The 18,405-nt window shown below is 27.4% G+C and overlaps 2 protein-coding genes across 2 annotated transcripts; one reads left to right on the top strand and one right to left on the bottom strand.

Moving 5' to 3' along the window:
* Window positions 1–10,972: 10,972 nt before the first annotated feature.
* On the top strand, window positions 10,973–13,097 carry LOC114179390 (KNR4/SMI1 homolog). The gene is made up of 6 exons (XM_028065719.1): window positions 10,973–11,152; window positions 11,231–11,368; window positions 11,482–11,595; window positions 11,964–12,188; window positions 12,270–12,434; window positions 12,598–13,097. Exons 2-6 carry the CDS (start codon window positions 11,246–11,248, stop codon window positions 12,925–12,927), a joined length of 957 nt encoding a protein of 318 aa, XP_027921520.1. The 5' UTR covers window positions 10,973–11,152; window positions 11,231–11,245; the 3' UTR covers window positions 12,928–13,097.
* A 783-nt stretch (window positions 13,098–13,880) lies between these two features.
* Window positions 13,881–16,471, bottom strand: LOC114195272. The gene is made up of 5 exons (XM_028085688.1): window positions 16,294–16,471; window positions 14,986–15,486; window positions 14,815–14,892; window positions 14,631–14,702; window positions 13,881–14,209 (listed from the first exon to the last, which is right to left on the bottom strand). Exons 1-5 carry the CDS (start codon window positions 16,339–16,341, stop codon window positions 14,033–14,035), a joined length of 876 nt encoding a protein of 291 aa, XP_027941489.1. The 5' UTR covers window positions 16,342–16,471; the 3' UTR covers window positions 13,881–14,032.
* Between the last annotated feature and the right edge of the window lie 1,934 nt (window positions 16,472–18,405).

Below are 18,405 nucleotides of genomic sequence, written 5' to 3'. Positions count from 1 at the left end.
CTATTTGCATGCCACGACATCGTTTTATCATTTCTTTCTGGTACGTACGTATTTCTTTTGTACAGTTGTTATTTAATATTGCGTTAAAACACTGCCAATAAGTTAAAATGTTTTTTGTATGATACTTTATATGAGACAAAATTTCAATATATTAAAAACTAGCTATGTACGATATTTGTATTCGTGAATTTTGTTTGGCAGAAAGAAGCTTCACTGACTTGTGTCTATTTTATGTTTATCAATTTAAATTCTTAAAATTCATACATAAAATGTTGTTTAGTTTATTGAAACTTTTTAGATGCCCTATATTAAGATTAAACTTGAATTTTAGATAAGTTTGTCTAAACATTCATTTGATTCATGATTTTGTATCATCTAGTGTATTCAACAAATGTGGAAACATAATTGAAAAAAAAAAATGAAATCATGTGCGTGACTCATAGTTCCTCATGCTTTAAGAAGAATCTTGACCTACCATTTTCCTTCAATATTTGCCATCATAATCGACGAAGACACCTAATGATCTGGACAGGATACTGCTGCAACCATCATCACCATTTTAAATAAGTAATAATAATGTTGGTTGAAGGTGAAACAAACATTTTTTATTACTATTTTTCGATTATTCAATCACTGAAATTCCGTATTATATTTATAGCAAAAAGTCAAATCTTTTTATTTTTTTCTATTGGTATCGGATAGGTTCAATATGGTATATAATATAATTAGTGGATGATTTCATAGTTGAGTTTTTAAGATATGCAAAAGGACGGTTTTCATGCCATTTACTAATGTAGACAATAGTTTGTGTGCAAGTTCAAGTTCAATAATGCAATGAGAAGTTTCCATGGAAGAGAGAGGAGGAAAAAAATCACTAAATGTATTTAGGGATGTTAAAAAATTTCCACAGATATATGCGGATAAAATACGCAATGGGTAGAGAATGAACATTGTAAATAAATATATGCAGGTAACGAGTATGAATATTTTTAATACCCAAATGTTAACGGGAGGGTACAGTATCATAATATCCAAACACATGGATATTCGTCGACGCCCATACACGTGGACACTCGTACATGCTATAATCTCATTTAAATTTAAAGAACATGATTAAAATATTAAAATATTGATTTCAAATGAATTATTTTTTATTAGTTAATTGTAAAAAAAAATTATTTTTTTAAATTGTCATTCAACATTATTTAGATGAATTATTTGAACGTTGTTCGAAAGTTATGAATATAATGTATCATATATTATTCTTTTACACTATTATTCTATGGCAGTTTTTTTTATTAAATTTTTAAAAACTTGTTAATTATACTAACAACTAAAAGTTATTCATGATTTTTTTTTCATTAATCATGTAAAGTCTTTACAATAAATAAAATAGACCCTATGTTCGGGACAAGAGGAGAAAGAAAGTCCTTATATATATATATATATATATATATATATATATATATATATATATATATATATATATATATATATATATATATATATATATATATATATATATATGCTATTAATCGATGATGTGAGAGTTAGGGTCTCTTTAATTCCTATTCTTGAAAACTGTTTTTTTTTGAGAAAAAAAAAATCACGATAAGAATAGTTTTTGAAAACAACTTTTACAATTAATATATTAATTACTTTTAATATTTGAGTAAAAAAAATTGAAGTTTATTATTATTTTAATTTAATATGTAGTTATGTATATTTTCATTTCTCTTGGCTCATCTTCTACTTTCCAAAAAAAAGAAATCTTGAAAATTATTTTTAAAGTCTAAATCTAAAAACAAAGTCAAATATATCTCTATAATATAAGATTTTTAAACTTATTAAGCAAGTTGGTGACACTATGATTAATTGTTATCCAAAATTTAAGCTTTTGATGGAGTACACGGTGTTGATGCACAAATGAGACAATCACTGAGACAGCAGAAATATGCGATGTTATGGCTGGCATTGTGTCGGTGCTCACAATACAAACAAATCAAAGGTGGTGGTTGCTGTGCTATATTCAAATGAACTTTGGATTTATGACATTAATAATGTTGAAAAAGCCAAATGGTTCAATTTTTTCAATTTAACTATTATTTTTAGAAAAGTAATTTTTCACTCTTCAAAAAATTACATATTATATCATAAAATATAAAAGAAAATTTTCAAATTTAAAATAAAAAAATCATTATTTTTTTATTTATGTTATCATCATGATTCAGTTATGGTCAAAAGACATGAATAATAGTGTACGACTAAATTGCCGATGATTGGATATGAGGTGTCTCCAATTTTGTCACTCATGTAACACGTCCAATAAAGTATATAAAATAAAAACAATATATACTACTATTGGAAATTGCAATTAATTAGTAACTTTAAGTTAGCCATTGAAAGTTTCTTTTGAAATTTTATGTGTCATTCTTTAGAGAAAATATCTAAAGCTAAAACTTATTTTTGCAAGTTTTTTTTTTTAAAACAAAATTATCGTTAAAAAACATAAGAGCAGTACTGAGAAGGAGATAGATAGTAAGAGACGATAATTTCTTGAGATCAATGTCAGTAATTTGGCCATATATAATTAATTAGTAGGTAGAGAAATAAATATTTAATCAATCGGAAGGAGAAATAAAAGATTTACGAAAAGTGTGAATTCTCCAAAAGCTCTTGTAATGACAAAAATTAACCTTTCTTTTTTTGACATTTTTTTAGAAACTCATGACCAAAAATAATTAATTAATGTAATCACTAATTTAAATATCATTTTATAAATTAAAAATTATATATATATATATATATATATATATATATATATTCCGATCTCACACTTATTTTTTTCAAATAAAAATTGGGAACAAAGTGTGTGAATGACTAACAGTATTACTTTCCTTTTGGGGCTTCCAATCCAATTTTGGCACATCAATCAAAAGTTGGATTTGCTTTCCCATCTTCCAAAATGTGGTTATTCTTCACGTCTCTTTCTATTCTCATTTTAACAAGATATTTTAATCATAATTTTATATAAAATACAATAAATAATATTTATAAATTTTAAATAAAGTTCAAATAACCCTTTTAAATAATGTTTAATAACAATTTAAAAAAAAAAATTTTTTAAAAATCAAATGATAAAAAATAACTCATTCAAAATTAATGTATTAATATTTTAATCATTTTTTTAATTTTATTTTTAAATTTAAATTAGAGAATAATGAGTACAGATATCCACATATACAGATACTATGATACCTGTATCTGTTTCTGTTAACATGCAGATATAAAAAATACTTGTATCTGTTATCCACAAATATCTATTCATAATATTTATTTTTCATTCATTACGAATTTTATCGGCATATACATACTGATATTTTTTTTTATATCTAATCATAGATAAAGAAAACAAAAAAAAAAAAGTGGAATCATATAAGAATTTTGTAATAAACCTTCCTTATTTCTTTTCATTGATCATTTCTACAAGCAAAGGACTTATTCTTTTTTAAATAAATATTTCTTTTCCAGGTTTTCAAAGTACTCAGAAATTGAAATAAATATAAATTTAATTAACTCACCAAATTATTTAGAGTTTTAATAGTTTCTTATAAAATCAATTGTTTGTTTTAAAAAAAAATCATTTTTATGACTATTAGTAAATATAAATTAGCTTTATTTTACATGGTTTTTTATTTAATTTATAAGAAATTATCCAAGTCCCTTTTCGCACCACAACCCATGATACTGCAATATGAAGTAATGGACCTATCCAGCCACCTCCTAATACAACTATTGGGCTTCATCAGATAATCTCCTAAGGGCTGTTGCTTCCTACATCCCCATCAAATTCCTCTCTCTACCCCCATAAGAGACTTCGAAAAATCTTTTCCATAATATGAGGGGATGATTAATTTCTGAAAAATTATTTCCATAGTTTATAGTATTTCAGAAAATAAATTCTAGAAGTGATAGGTGCTGGAAGAAATATGACAGGTTGCAGAAGCAATAGTCTCTCCTAAAATACCAATTGGGCCTCGTCTAAGTCCACAATTCATTAGGGCATTCACCTTTGCCATTTGAAGTGTACAAGATTAGCATTTGGGTATTCTATTTATAGTCCATTTTGCATTTTAAAATACTTTTAAAATTTTGGAACGAATCTTCTAATAAGTAATGTTTTAGATTACATATATACTTTTATATATATATATATATATATATATATATATATATATAAATTTATCTTTTTATGTTCACATTTGTTTTTCAATTTTATTGTTTTTAAATTAAAATAATTATTTTATTAATTTTATTTTTTTAGTAACTACCTTTTTTATAAATTTAACTAGTTTTTATAATTTGACCATTTTTTTAAATTTAATTATTTTCTTTAATAATAAAATTATCTATAAAACAAATAAAAACTATTTATAATTAAATTATAAAAATTATATATATATATATATATATATATATTTAACTTTATAACAACAATAATAATAAATAGTTATTATAATTTTGTTATTTTTTACTATTATAAAAAAAAATTGAATACCAAACGCACGTAGCATATATGATTTTACTGGTTTTTTAGGATGTGTTTAATAGTTAATACATTTTGAAGAGTAAATTTGTCAAGAGTAAAATTTTCAAAAACTTTGGAAAAAATAATAAAAATTAATTATATAAAAATAATATATAAATTATTATTATTATTATTATGTTTAGTGGTAGATCTTCGACAAATATTTTAAGGATGTCAAAATTTTTATATAAAAATATAAAATTTTTAAAAGATGCCAAATATATAAAATATATTAAAATTAAAAAAAATATTTAAATGATATATTAATTTATATAAATATAAAAAGAAATTGGGAGGGCCAAGGCCCTATGTCATAACAAGGTTCACCCCTGATTATGTTTACCTCAATTTTTTGCAAAATTTTGAATGAAGGTGAAGAAAGTTTTTAAGAAAATTACCTCATTTTTGTATTTTTTTACATTAAATTTCAAATTTTGCACATATGCACTTTCTATACTTTCCTAGTTGGAAACAAACACAACATAAAAGTTTATATAAAGTTACAAACTAAAATTACTATTTCTACACTTTACAAAAACACTCATGATTGATGTATGAAATAAAGAGATACTATATGTGAAGATACTTGTGATAATGTGATATAGTATTTGATAACATTTATTTTGTTTTATTTTACATCCATAAACTATAATTGTTTCTTTGTTAGTTCCTCAAGGACAAATAATTCAGTGTTAGTTCTCCAATTAAGGATATAACTTTTTCAGCAAATGTACTAAGTCTATTGTAGCACAACAAGGTTGTATCCATAGGGATTTGGTAGTTAAATTAGTGATCTATAATCTACTCAAGCTTGACAATAAAACATCAACAAATGTGTGGTTTTGGCATTGCTAAAATATATTAAAACTAATATTGAGAGAGGTGATGCTGATTACGGTGTTGGGATTAAACTTGGCTCTTAACTTTACTGTACTGCCTTTAATTATCTTTAAATTGTGTTTTTATTTCTAGTGTTTATGGAAGTACACTTCACTTGTAAATCTAACCTTGTGTGTGAGAGTTATAACCTAAGGGTGTTAGACATAGGATTTTCTAATTCAGGTGGAGGAACTCTTGCTTTAAGAATAAGACTCTTTAAACCAACTAAACCCGCATATCCATGTTTGGTATATGTCAAAGATTAGGAGACTTGTTTATCTAAACACTAGACCAGATGTCTCTACATTTAGTGCTGATGAAGTATGATATTGCCAAATCACCACGGAGTGTAGCACAAATCAAGTAACCAACACATAGAAATAAGAACACAATACATATATAATCAAGTACAATATAAAGAGAGTTTATAAGTTACATTCAATCCAAACTATGAAGGATTTAGCTGCTCATAATGATGTATACAATAGGAACTTGGAGTAGTTTTCCTCTTTCCATAACTTTACAAGAATATATAATACGAACTAAAGTAGTCTAAGAGTTTCTCTCTCTAAAACAAATGTACAAAACTAACACAATAATCCTAGGGACATGCCCTGAATTTATAGAAATTTAGGTGCTGCTCTAGCTTCCAAGATTAAAGTTTAGCCATGGAGGTTTCCTTCATGAATGAGTTTCTTCCAAAGTTTGGGTAATCAACTTTGGAGGTCAACAATGGATGTTTCCTTGCCATGGATGTTTTCTTTTGATGCTCAACTTCAAATCTGGTGGAGCTTGATGTTTCCTTGTAATGAAGGTTTCTTAAAATGTGACTCAACACTCAAATTTTGCTGCTCAGTCGTAGGCTTAAAATTTACTTTTCTCAGTTCATCTTTCTAGCTTGAGTTGCAACTTTTGGGGTTTACCCCAACTTTATAAACACAAATATATTAAATTTCACTTTTTATAATTTCTCCTTACCACATTCTTTATTTATATAAGACCATTCTAATGATTTTTAGATTGATTTAATAAAATATCTAAATAATTTGTAATTTAACTAATACTAAACATTTATCGGTGATTATCACTCGATCTACATTTTATATAGCATTATTAATAAATAAGAAATTAACACAAGATATTTCAAGAAAAGTTAGTTTTTTTATGAAAATCAAATAGATTATACGGAATAAAACATTATGATGAATAGATTATGTTTTGAGATATTTAATTAAATTTGATATATATTATGAAAGTTAAATGAAGATAATAATGAAAAATGATTTAGTAGTAAAATTGTAGTTTGAAAGATGATTTTAAATAAACTTTGTCTATTCTCATCAAGGAATTATGACGTGATGTAAGTCACCAATAAATAAATTATAGAAAAACTGCAAAAATTTAAAGTTTTCACAAAAAGTATAAGACTAAACACTGCAAAATGAAAATTCATAAATAAAATTTTATTTATGGTCAATGTTCACACATAATCAACTATATATTGTTTCTTTTACAGTGAAAATAAAAAAATATTAAAAATACACATTTTGAACGAAAATGAATCCCTGCAACTATAAACGAGGTGTATAAATAAATTTTTATAAAAAAAAAGGATAACATTTCATAATGCAGAGTATAAACCTTTTTCTAATCGTAATACTTTTAATTATATTTTATGTTTATCAATTTAAATTCTTAATTGTTTAATGAATGAAATGTTGAGAGGGGGAGCTTCCTCAAATTCAGTGAAGATGATTTTGATGAAGTCCAAAGCTATACAAACATGTGCATCACTGGTTTACGCTTAGTCCTGAATTTAATCTCTTACATTAGGTGTTGTATATCTAGAATTACATGTAAAACAAGCTTGAACTGAATTAAATCAGTTATCAAACTCTTGAATGTGTCAAACACTGAACTAAATGGATTAAATACTTAACTAATAGATTATATGAGGGCACTGCACTGATGCAATGAAAATACACCCATGATAATCTATTAGGTAAATTCCTAATCCATTAATTACTGCAGCAGAACTTTTGAAATCAGTTTTAAAACAGAAAGAAATAACTGAATTACTTGAGAGACCAACTGAGAGATTTATTTTCTGAGATCAAGATTCACAGAGTTCTTGTGCTTTCTTGGGAGATCATTCAATTGGACATTCAAGAAGATTGATGGTGGATTCAACCTTGGTGGGTCAAGCTTGGATATAGGATCAAGTGATAAATCTGCACATCCAATAGGTGTATTCGTTCCTTATTTCTTTTCTATTGTATTTTTGTTTACAGTTGATTCATTGTGTGAAGTGAAGGTCCATGTGCAATTGTATGGATGCATTGCATCTAGGGGGAGTTCTTGCTTTGTAGATCAAGCTCCTTAGTCTTTAGGGTCTTGAATTATATAGATGCTCTTGTAATTCTTGTAACTCTATTGATTTAGTGGAATCCTCCTAAGTGGGTTACTTAGAAGAATACTGGACGTAGATTCATTTTGAATTGAACCAGCATTGTGTTCTTTGTTTCTCTCATCTCTTATACCTTTTCTAATTGTTTTAATTAGTCTATTAATACAGAATTAGAAAACTGGTTATTTGGAGTTATAAAGATTGAAGAAACTTTCAAGATCAATTTAAAATTAGTAAAAGATTGAATAACCAATTCATCCCTCTCTTAGTTATGTTATATTAGACATATCTGATTTAACATGAAATGGAAATGGATAGATGGATGTACTTGAAGAATATTTCAAAGTTCTATGACTTCCGATCTCAATCATATATATATATATATATATATATATATATATATATATATATATATATATATATATATAGGGCTGGGCATAATTTACTAAACTATACTAAACTATAGTTAATTGTACTATATTAAACTAAAGTATACTAAACTATTCATAATAATAATTGAACTGTACTATAAAATAGTTCAGTTTTAAGAAACTAAACTTATGATAAGTTAACTAAGTTAACTAAGTTAACTATTGAACTATAGTAGATTGAAATAGCAAAATACCTCAAATAAAATATTGGTATTAGGATAAGAATTGGACTTATGTGTTTTATGTCTTACGTTCTATTCTTTCTCTTTCATATTGAAATATTTATTTTATTTTGTCTTAATTTTTTTCTTTACTCTTTCTTTGAGAAAAATATAAAATATTTATAATTAATTTATTAAAAAAATTATAAATTAATTCAATATCTTATTTTATTTTGAATGAATTTTACTATGTAATGTTATTTTTATGTTATGATTTTACAGAAGTTATTTTTAAAAATTAAATTTTGTGACAGCTAACATTTTTATAATTTTTTATTTATATTAAAGTTTTTTGTAACTTAAATATTGAAATTAGTATAATAAATATAAATATTGGTACTAACATATTTTTTATTTTAAAATCTTATGTAATATTATTTTTTAGTTTTAAAATATTTATTATGTGGCATCAACTTTTTTAAAGAGAATTTATTTTAAAAAATTCTTAAAATATTAATTTTAGAACTTCATAAAATTTCTATAACATTTTTCACACAAATATTAATGAATACAAATGTTAAAGAAAATATTAATTTTGAGAATTTTCTAAAATAAATTCTTTTAAAAAATTTTACGCAACATAATAAACATTGTAAAAGTAAAGAGTAATATTACATAAGATTTTAAAATATAAAAATAATTTAATACCGATATTTATATTTATTATATTAATTTTAATATTTTAATTACATTTTAAGTTATGGAAAACTTTAATATAAATAAAAAAAATTATAAAAATGTTAATTGGTATATTGAAGTATGATGCATATTTCAAGTATTATTTTCTAAGCACTTTCAAATTATAAACTTTAAATTATTATTGTGTAGTACAATCATATGTAATTAGTGCAATTCGATTCAAAATAGTATAATTCAGTCCAAAAATAGTGTAATTCAATTCAAAATCAATGCAATCCGGTTCAAAAATAGTACAATTCAGTTCAAAAAGAGTGAAGTTTATTCAAAATCAGTGCAATTCGGTTAAAAAATGGTTCAAAAACAGTGTAGTTAAGTTAAAAATTAGTGCAGTTCAGTCCAAAAAATAGTGTAGTTCAGTTCTGACGTAGTGCAGTTCATAAAACAGTTCATTTTGTAATAGTTCAGTTCAGTTTATATTATAGTGCAGTGCAGTGCAGTTCAGTCCAATTTATTTTTAAGAATAACAGTTCAGTTCATCTGAATTGTTTCTCAGTTCAGTGCAGTTCATGCGAACAGTTTTTTAGTTCAGTGCAGTTTTTGGTAGTGCAGTGCAGTTTGATTTATTTTTCCCAGCTCTATATATATATATATATATATATATATATATATATATAAAGTTCTAAAGAAATATTTAAATACTCATTAACTTTAAAAAGTTGAATTAATTATTATACAACAAAGTTTAAATTGTAATAACATTTAATTACTTATTACAACTAATATATAACACTTTTAGGATTTATTTGTTAAATTTATTCTAAATTGAACAACTTGATTTATATCAAATGACTAAACAAAATATTTGAAAATAATTCATATTATTATAACTAAATTTATCATAATTTGTTTTAATTTATTATTTCAAATTTTCTTATTATTATTCTATTTTAAAAATATTACATAAAATTTCATCATTTTTTATGTAATAATAATTAATTTTAATAATATACAGGAAACTTTGATTGAATAAAACTATATGGTCAAAATCAGTTTATTACAAACAAAACACTTACAGATAATTAAAGTACACATTTGTTTATACCTCCTTCCATAATTGTTGTTAATTTTGCTATACTTTATAAGAATCTAGATGGCTGCTATAAAAACAACTGAACTTCTTCTAAAATTTTCACCTCATCCATATTGACACACATAATTAAGATCTAAAGTTTCATAACATCTTTAAAACTATCCATGCTTAAAATTAAATCAGAATCATTTAAAAGAAAAATTTAGAACCAAGTTTGCATTCAAGATTAAAGATTACAAACATATTTAATATTTTTTTTCTTTATTATTATTTTTTAATTCACACAAATCAAAATAATATATAATTATGATATGAATTAAAGTTAAATTACGCATAATTGAAATTACCATAATATATATAAGTAAATTTCACTGTCAATGTTATTTTATCCCTTCTTTTAGTTATCCAAAAATTATATTTAGTGATATTGTGTACAGAAAGTATAAAATAATAATTACTATTTTTAATTATATTGTTATTAATTTAATACTTTATTTTCCTTTTCAAATCTTTCTTTTTCTACTGTACTAAGCTTACCAAAAAAACTTAAACCTTTATTTATTTTTCGTTTTTAATTCCATTAATATTTCTATACACATACTACCAAAAATGGGAAGCACCCCATATCATTAGTTTAAATCATTAATTACTTACTTAACCACTCTAAATTCAACACAATAACATTAACTACACAGTCCCTCTCATTGAGAGTTGTCACACACATTTTCTAACGTTAAATAAACTCCATTCATTTATTCATCTATTCATATTCAAACACCATTTTCAAACTAGCCGTTGAACTCAGCTTCCTCCTTAGTTACCCTTCTCAAACTTTCTCTTCCAATCACAACCTCCTTTGACGCACCTTCTTCTCCGCTCCATCTCCACCCAAACCAGGTTTCTCTTCTCTCTTAACCTCGGAAGTTGCAAACTTTCGTGTCTTGTTTCTCAACCTTTGTTTTCTTGTTGTGATAGAAGGGCACGCGGGTTATGGCTTCTTCTTCTCCTCTGATCAGCCCTTCCTCTGATAAACGTTTCTGGAGCACTCTCAGGAGCAGAGTCGACACGCTTCTCGATGCTCGTGAACCCAGAACCTCATCTCACTCCCCCAAGGTTGGTGTCGATGCTACCTTGTACAATCCAAGTAATTTTCAATTTTTGATTGAATTCTGTGAGATTTGAATTGGTGGGATGTGTTTTTTTGTTTCTCTGTTTTATATGTGTAGAATGTGGAACGAAACAATCGGTTGAAGGAAGATTCTATGTTGCTGATGAGAGGATTTGACTCAGTTGCCAACACTCTGTCTATGTTGTCTAATAATTTGGACAATGCCCTTCAGGTTTGTTTATTTACTACTATTAATTTGGGCAAGAGGGCTTGTTTTGGTTACTATGTTATTCTTGTGCGATTTTATCGATGACCCAATGCTGAACTTAACCCTGTTCATTTTTTCTTTGGAGTCTCTCTTTCCAAATTTATTTTAATTATAAGATTTGAAATTGAGATCTTGATTAGATCCGAATTTTGTTTCACTCCGATTCGGTTGAAAAAGAGAGATTGCTACACAATAACTTGTTTGGTGAAGTTGTACTTTGATTAAATGTGACAATTTATTATCGGTCATTACTTGTAGATTTCAAATATTACTAGAATTAAATTAAGATCGCTTGTAATCAAACTTCTAGCTGATTTTTTTGTTCTTTGCAGGGTGCTAGAGAATTGGCGAATCCACCCACCTTAACTGATATATTTCACAGCAAAAATGATAAGGTGGAAAACAAGGAGGATTCCGGAGAGAAACAGAAAGAGGAGTCAAAACAAGGAATGAAAAGGAAACTTGACCATGTTGATTACTCTGAAGAAAGTGCCGTGGAGTCACAAAAGGAGAATGGGAAAAAAGTAGTGGATAGAAACATCAAGAAAGCAAAAAATGTTGGTGTTTGTTTTTAGTATACGATTTAGTTCGCTGAAGTTACCAGCTTGTTGTTTATTTATTTCATTTGCACATTGCAGCTTGCAGTTTCAATGGCAACGAAAGCAGCTTCATTAGCAAGAGAATTGAAGTCCATTAAATCAGATTTGTGTTTTATGCAAGAAAGGTGTGGTTTGCTTGAAGAGGAGAACAGAAGACTGCGTGATGGATTCGCAAAAGGAGATAGACCTGAAGAAGATGATCTTGTAAGGAATCAATCAATCACATAATCATTTCACTGCATACACACTCTTTCAAATCAAACACACTTTATTACTTTATTGTTCAAATCTATTGAATTCTCACTTTGTGATTGTATTTAGAATTATATATACATTGCACAAACTGATCTTGTTGTGGTGAGTGTAGGTGAGGCTTCAACTGGAAGCACTTCTTGCTGAGAAGTCGAGACTGGCCAATGAAAATGCAAATTTGGTGAGAGAAAATCAATGCCTTCATCAGCTTGTGGAGTATCACCAACTTGCTTCTCAAGATCTCTCTGAGTCAGATGAAGATGCTGCTATTCAGGGAACGTACTTAGATTTCTCTTCTCCTCCTCCAACAATTCCTGAAGAGGCAGGGGATGAAGATGAAGACGGTGATGATGATGATGATGATGATGATGAAAATGGAGAACCACACACACCCAGAAACGATGTCCACAAATTTTCTGCTTCACTTGATTATGGAGAAGAGTAAACCTGAATATTAGGAAGCATCATAACACCCCTTATAATGATGCTACAAAATATTCCCTGTATTTCTGCCAAAATTAAATTCCTTTTCTGATCATAAACAACAATTAGTAATAATGTGATAATAGCTCTAGAAATAGAACAATTATTAATCTAAATTATTGCTAAGTATAACTACTTATGAAACCAAGCTGCATGTTATCAGTTAGGAATTTTATTTATGCACTTACTGTTATGACCAAATGCTTCTTTAATTGACTAAACGCTGGCTATCATTGTGTGTACCTTTTGCTTCTTTAAAAAGGTTAGCTGAAGAATCGTCTATTTCTTTCCTTCATGGTTTTTAATATAACTATCTTTTTGGGGGATGAATTTTTCTTTACTAGAAAAGAAAGTCTTTGTTACGTCTAGAATTCAGGTCATGAAATCAAATGAAAATAATATCGTAACACAACTAATTAGTACAACGTAAACATAACACATTTGGTAAAAGAGTGATATTTTTGTAATATAAAAAGGACATTTCTAATAAATTCTAACGTTATCAATAAAAAATATCAATTATTTTTGAAAAAAATTACACTTTTGTACCTGTCTCAGTAATTTTATAAATCTATTTTATATTTTGTAATTTTTAATAAATTTCAATAAATAGTAATGCAAGTTAAAAGTTCTCTTTTATGTATAAACATCTTTTAATTTTCTATTTTTATCCCATCCTCCATAAAAGCAATTAACAAACTTCCTAAGAAAATGCATTAAGAGTATAATTAATAATCAAAATGCTTGAACAACCTCCATTTTCTTATTTTGATCAGGGAAAGCACAAATGATCCAGTTTATTATATCATCGCATATTTATAAGATTTAAAACATATTAAAGCCTAACTTTCTTTCTCCTAATAATAATACCTGGAAACTAAAAGAAAAAATGTATGAAGCATAATAATACCACAATTATAAAATCACTATATTAAGAAAAAGAAATCCATACAAAAAGGTTCAAAAGCCCCACAAAAGCAAGGTGGACTAGTCAAGCACATTAGGCGTCAAGTTTTTAATTTACTTTTATAATGCATCAATAAGTTGAGAAGCATTAGCTTCTTACTTCAGCCTTCCTTTCTCTTTCTCTTAATAGCAGAAGCAGAACAAACATTATGGATTGCTTGAGTTGATACATTAACAGCGGCTTCTACAGATTTTGCCAGATTTGAAATCGTATCATCCTTAACAGAATCCCTCGTTTTTTCCAGTACACCAATCAAAGCAAGGATCTCTTTTTCGTACTACAATGTAGAATTATCAAAGAGTCAGATTCAGATACATCAAGATAACTAAAAACCAAGTTACTTTCAATGTAAGGTTATACTTTTGAAACAAGATCATATGCTATATCAGTACAAAACACGACTATATATCTGCAATCACAAGAATCATTTTAAGAAATGTTTATCCATTCCATGTAAGGTTTCTTGCTCCTCAACTAGAAGTAACAGTTAATGAAAGAAATACTAAACTGCTCATGGAAAAAGATATTCCCTCAAATGTGTTATTATTCACAGTAGAGATAACCAGCGACGAGGACAAAGAAAAGGAAAAACAATTCTTTTCCAAGAGATTATAATATTGAATACAGATGCCTTATACGATAATAAGAATCAAGATGAAGGAAGTCTACGATAATAAGATAATAAGGTTGGAACATACCGCTTCTATTTTGCCCAAAGCATTTTCCAGCTTTCCATTTAGTCGTTGATTTTCTTCTATCAAAGCTTCAATCTGCATATATGTAAGGCAATAAGCAACATAAAAATAAATGAGTATCATACCAAAAGATAAGCTTAAAAGATGCATCAGAAAATTAAAATTGTAAACCGGGAAGAGAAAAAACCTTCTTCTGTGAATCAAAGTACATGCTCTTGTAACCTATAGGTACCACAGAAGGTGCTTCACAAAAGCTTTCTTCCACCTGTTATGCATTTAGCATACAAAGCCACATATCACAAGAAAATAACAACAGCGCAGAATCTTGGATTTTGAATTTAGAAAGACTTATGAAGACCTTGGATTTCAACCATCCCACGATCTTGTCAAGAGAATTTATTCTATGTAAGGCAGAGTCAACTTTTTCATCCAAGCTCTTCTCACTTTCATCTTGCTCTGGCTCTGACTCTGACTCATGCTCCTGCGGGGGCTCCAGCACCAACTCAGGCCCTGCCAAGACTTCCTCTTTCTCACTATCGCTAACAGTTATATTTTCAACTTCAACGCCAAAGTTGGCTTTGGTAGAGCAAACAATTGCACTTTTTAGACGTTCTGATCGTCTCACAGATGCACCACAAAATTTGGATTTTTTCTTAGTAGTGTACTTCTTTTGAAGTCCATGATCCTGGTTCACTTGTTCCCCTGCCAGACTCCTTTCATGAGGCCTTTTCACTCCGTTCACTAATGAATTTGGTTGCTTCTGTGGGGAAAGTCCAGGAAGATGGTTATCATGGTGAGAGTTTGATGCCCCTAGCAATTCCACCGTTCCATTGGAAGGTTGTGGTTCCACAACATTAGGCTTCAAGGAAAAATAGTGAGTAATTAGGAAATATTAAATATGATTCTTTCTCCTCATTACCAGCTTGTACACATAAAATACACACTGAAAGTCAAAATCACATCAAACAAAGATAATTAATAACAGAATCGAAAGCAGAACCAAACATAGACATGTGACACACATTCATACAAAAAAAACTAAAAGAGCACTCTGAAGTTGAAAGCAGTTTTTCAGAAAGTGATTGCAAAAATAAGAAACAATTGCTTAGTCTGGTACTCCCACACAGACATTACATAGTTACTGGTATTCAGGTTCTAATAATTAGTTTGTCTTGAATTGAAACAAAAACAGCTAATCAAATATTGACCAGAACCATAACTTTGTCATGATCTTGGACTACATAATAATATCTCTAATTATAATAAAGAAAAATAAATAATAAAAAAAAACCTACCTTTCCCTTAGAAAGTGTAAAAGTGATAAATTGATCAAACCCATACATGCACGTGTTTCAAGCCTGCTATTACCCCTTTATTGTTCTTCTTAAACACACTATTCCACTGATATGTATCCATCTATTCCAAAATATAAAACCCTAAACAACCAAACCAAAAACCCTAAGCCGATGCATGCAGCCAACACCTGAGGCAAAAAGTAAAATAAAATAAAACAATTTCGTATAAACACTGAATGCAAGCGATTATGAGACCTGCGTAGAAAAACTTTTGAGAAGTTAAAGAAAAAAAGGAATCCATTATGATTAGTGATAAAACTAAAGCATAATGTATACAAGAATAGTATACAGACATGATCTTAATGACATACCATGAAGTGAGCCATGTGGATATTTTTGGAAGAACGTCTTCGACCCATTTTTGTTGGCTGGGAGGAAATGCAATTGTGGCCAAGGACAAGGACCCTGCCTAAAGAGCAACCTGCTTCTCACAGTAGGTGTATTGGAACTTGTAGCGGCAAAAACCAGAAACTGTTCAAAATTAGAACAGTTGAGGAATGAGGGTGTATAGAGAAAGAGAATTAAATTATAATAATTTTTTTACTTTATATGGTATAATTAATATAAACTTAAAAACTTGAAGATAAATAAATAAAAAAGGAGAATTAATTTTATTATTAAATTTAAATTTCGTATCTAATTTAATTTAATTTAATTAAAATTAAATTTCATCGGCATAAGGACATTCACAACAGTAGGAGAGAACTTGTTGATATTAAACTTTTTAATCTTTTGTAAATTTTATAAATAAAAATATTTTATAATCATTACAAGAAAAAAAAATGTTAGAAATATCAAAATTGATCACTCCGTGAGTCCATATGAACTTCTTATTTGTTAATAAATTTAAAATATTTAAATTCAATCCAATCCAACTCCGTTTAATAACTTAAAAGAGTTCACTCATTTAATTAAAAAAAATATAATTATTTTCTTTTATCTTTACAATATTAATTGGTAAAGTATTTTTACAGAAGTTTAGATCATTAAAATCTCATGTGCATTAATTTTAAAAAGATATGAAGTACCACCGCATATCAAAACTACTATAATTTTGATGTAACATGTCAATACAAAAAATTAGACTTTATGTACCATTATATTTCAAAAGAAATAATGAGTACAGAAATTAAAAGATTAGCTTACCACGTGTTTAATCACGTAAGCTGAATTTTTAGTTAATCGAGTTCATTTTTAATGTGTACTTAAAATTGTAATTTTTTTAAATCTAACCCAATTTAAACTTATGATAAATTGAATTTATTCACAAATTTTAATCTATTTTGACAACTCTATTATTCGTTATAAAATTCTGTGATCTACACCCCAATATCACTATGTAAAAACATTAATAACATATTATTTTACTTAATTAAATAATACTGCGAGTGAAATTCATATCCATAGTTGGAAAAAACAGACACCCAAAAGACACCCAAAATTTCTAATTGATTTGGTTGACACTGTTAAGTCCATTTCAGCATTAACTTTCGTCCTGTACATAGGAATGTATCACACAATTACACTAGAACATTCATTCAACTTTCTCTAGAGTGTGTACGTGGGGTTGATGTCAAACTTTGTCATCTTTGTTTCATTTTAAGGTTGGTATTTTCTATAGCTCGAATGTTGTTTTAACTACTCTAGAGACATTTTTTTGGAAAATACTTTATTGGTGATGTTAGGACTAAGCATGATATTTGAAATAAAATATTTTGATTTATTCTTGCCCTTTTGCCATTCCTCGAAGTTTTTTTTTTGTCTTTTTAACATATTGTTAGTTATAAAAAAAATTAACCGAGAAAAATATTGAGGATATTAATTCATTTATTAGAAAAAATTGAAAATAAATTATTGTTCTATGTTGATAATCATATAAAATAGAAGACACATAGATCCATTGTCTTAAGGTTTTGGATTGGAGGTGATATTATATTTTTATGTGATTTGACTCGGGTCTTATTGGTGTTTTGTCTCTCCACTAAACCTCCTCCATCAACAAACCTATCAATTATATCAGAATCGATGATTAACTTTGGTAACTTACTCAAGAAAGAAGTACGTAAATTGAACGTGGTGTCATTGTTTATTATTTTACTTACATTTTATATTTTGCATTCTTAACCACTCTTTTATATTTGATTTCAATCTCTTTGTTTTTTTATAAGATTTATTTATGTAACTTTCCTTACTTTCTTACTTTAGTAATTTCTTTAATACATGATTGCATGGGTTTATCTCTTCTTAGTGAGTTCCATTCTCTTTTTTTCTAAATCTTTTATATTAATTTTAATTGCTTTATATTTCTTTAAATTGAATCGTATGATCTTATAATTTAGAGAGATCGACCCAAACAGAAGGGTGAGAAGGTTAGCTTGGGGCATAGGTCGAGATAGATCGTCTAAGGTCGAAGGTTAAGATAG

The sequence above is a fragment of the Vigna unguiculata genome, chromosome 1 (assembly GCF_004118075.2).
Source record: "Vigna unguiculata cultivar IT97K-499-35 chromosome 1, ASM411807v1, whole genome shotgun sequence".
Lineage (NCBI taxonomy): Eukaryota > Viridiplantae > Streptophyta > Magnoliopsida > Fabales > Fabaceae > Vigna > Vigna unguiculata.
This window is presented reverse-complemented; position numbering and strand designations above follow the sequence as displayed.

Coding starts and splice junctions, on each gene's coding strand:
- LOC114179390 (XM_028065719.1), top strand. CDS start 11,246: ATGGCTTCTTCTTCTCCTCTGATCAGCCCTTCCTCTGATAAACGTTTC. Junction 12,189..12,269: donor ACATCAAGAAAGCAAAAAAT/GTTGGTGTTTGT, acceptor TGCACATTGCAG/CTTGCAGTTTCAATGGCAAC. Junction 12,435..12,597: donor GACCTGAAGAAGATGATCTT/GTAAGGAATCAA, acceptor TGGTGAGTGTAG/GTGAGGCTTCAACTGGAAGC.
- LOC114195272 (XM_028085688.1), bottom strand. CDS start 16,341: ATGGGTCGAAGACGTTCTTCCAAAAATATCCACATGGCTCACTTCATG. Junction 15,487..16,293: donor TCCACATGGCTCACTTCATG/GTATGTCATTAA, acceptor TTTTCCTTGAAG/CCTAATGTTGTGGAACCACA. Junction 14,703..14,814: donor ACTTTGATTCACAGAAGAAG/GTTTTTTCTCTT, acceptor ACATATATGCAG/ATTGAAGCTTTGATAGAAGA.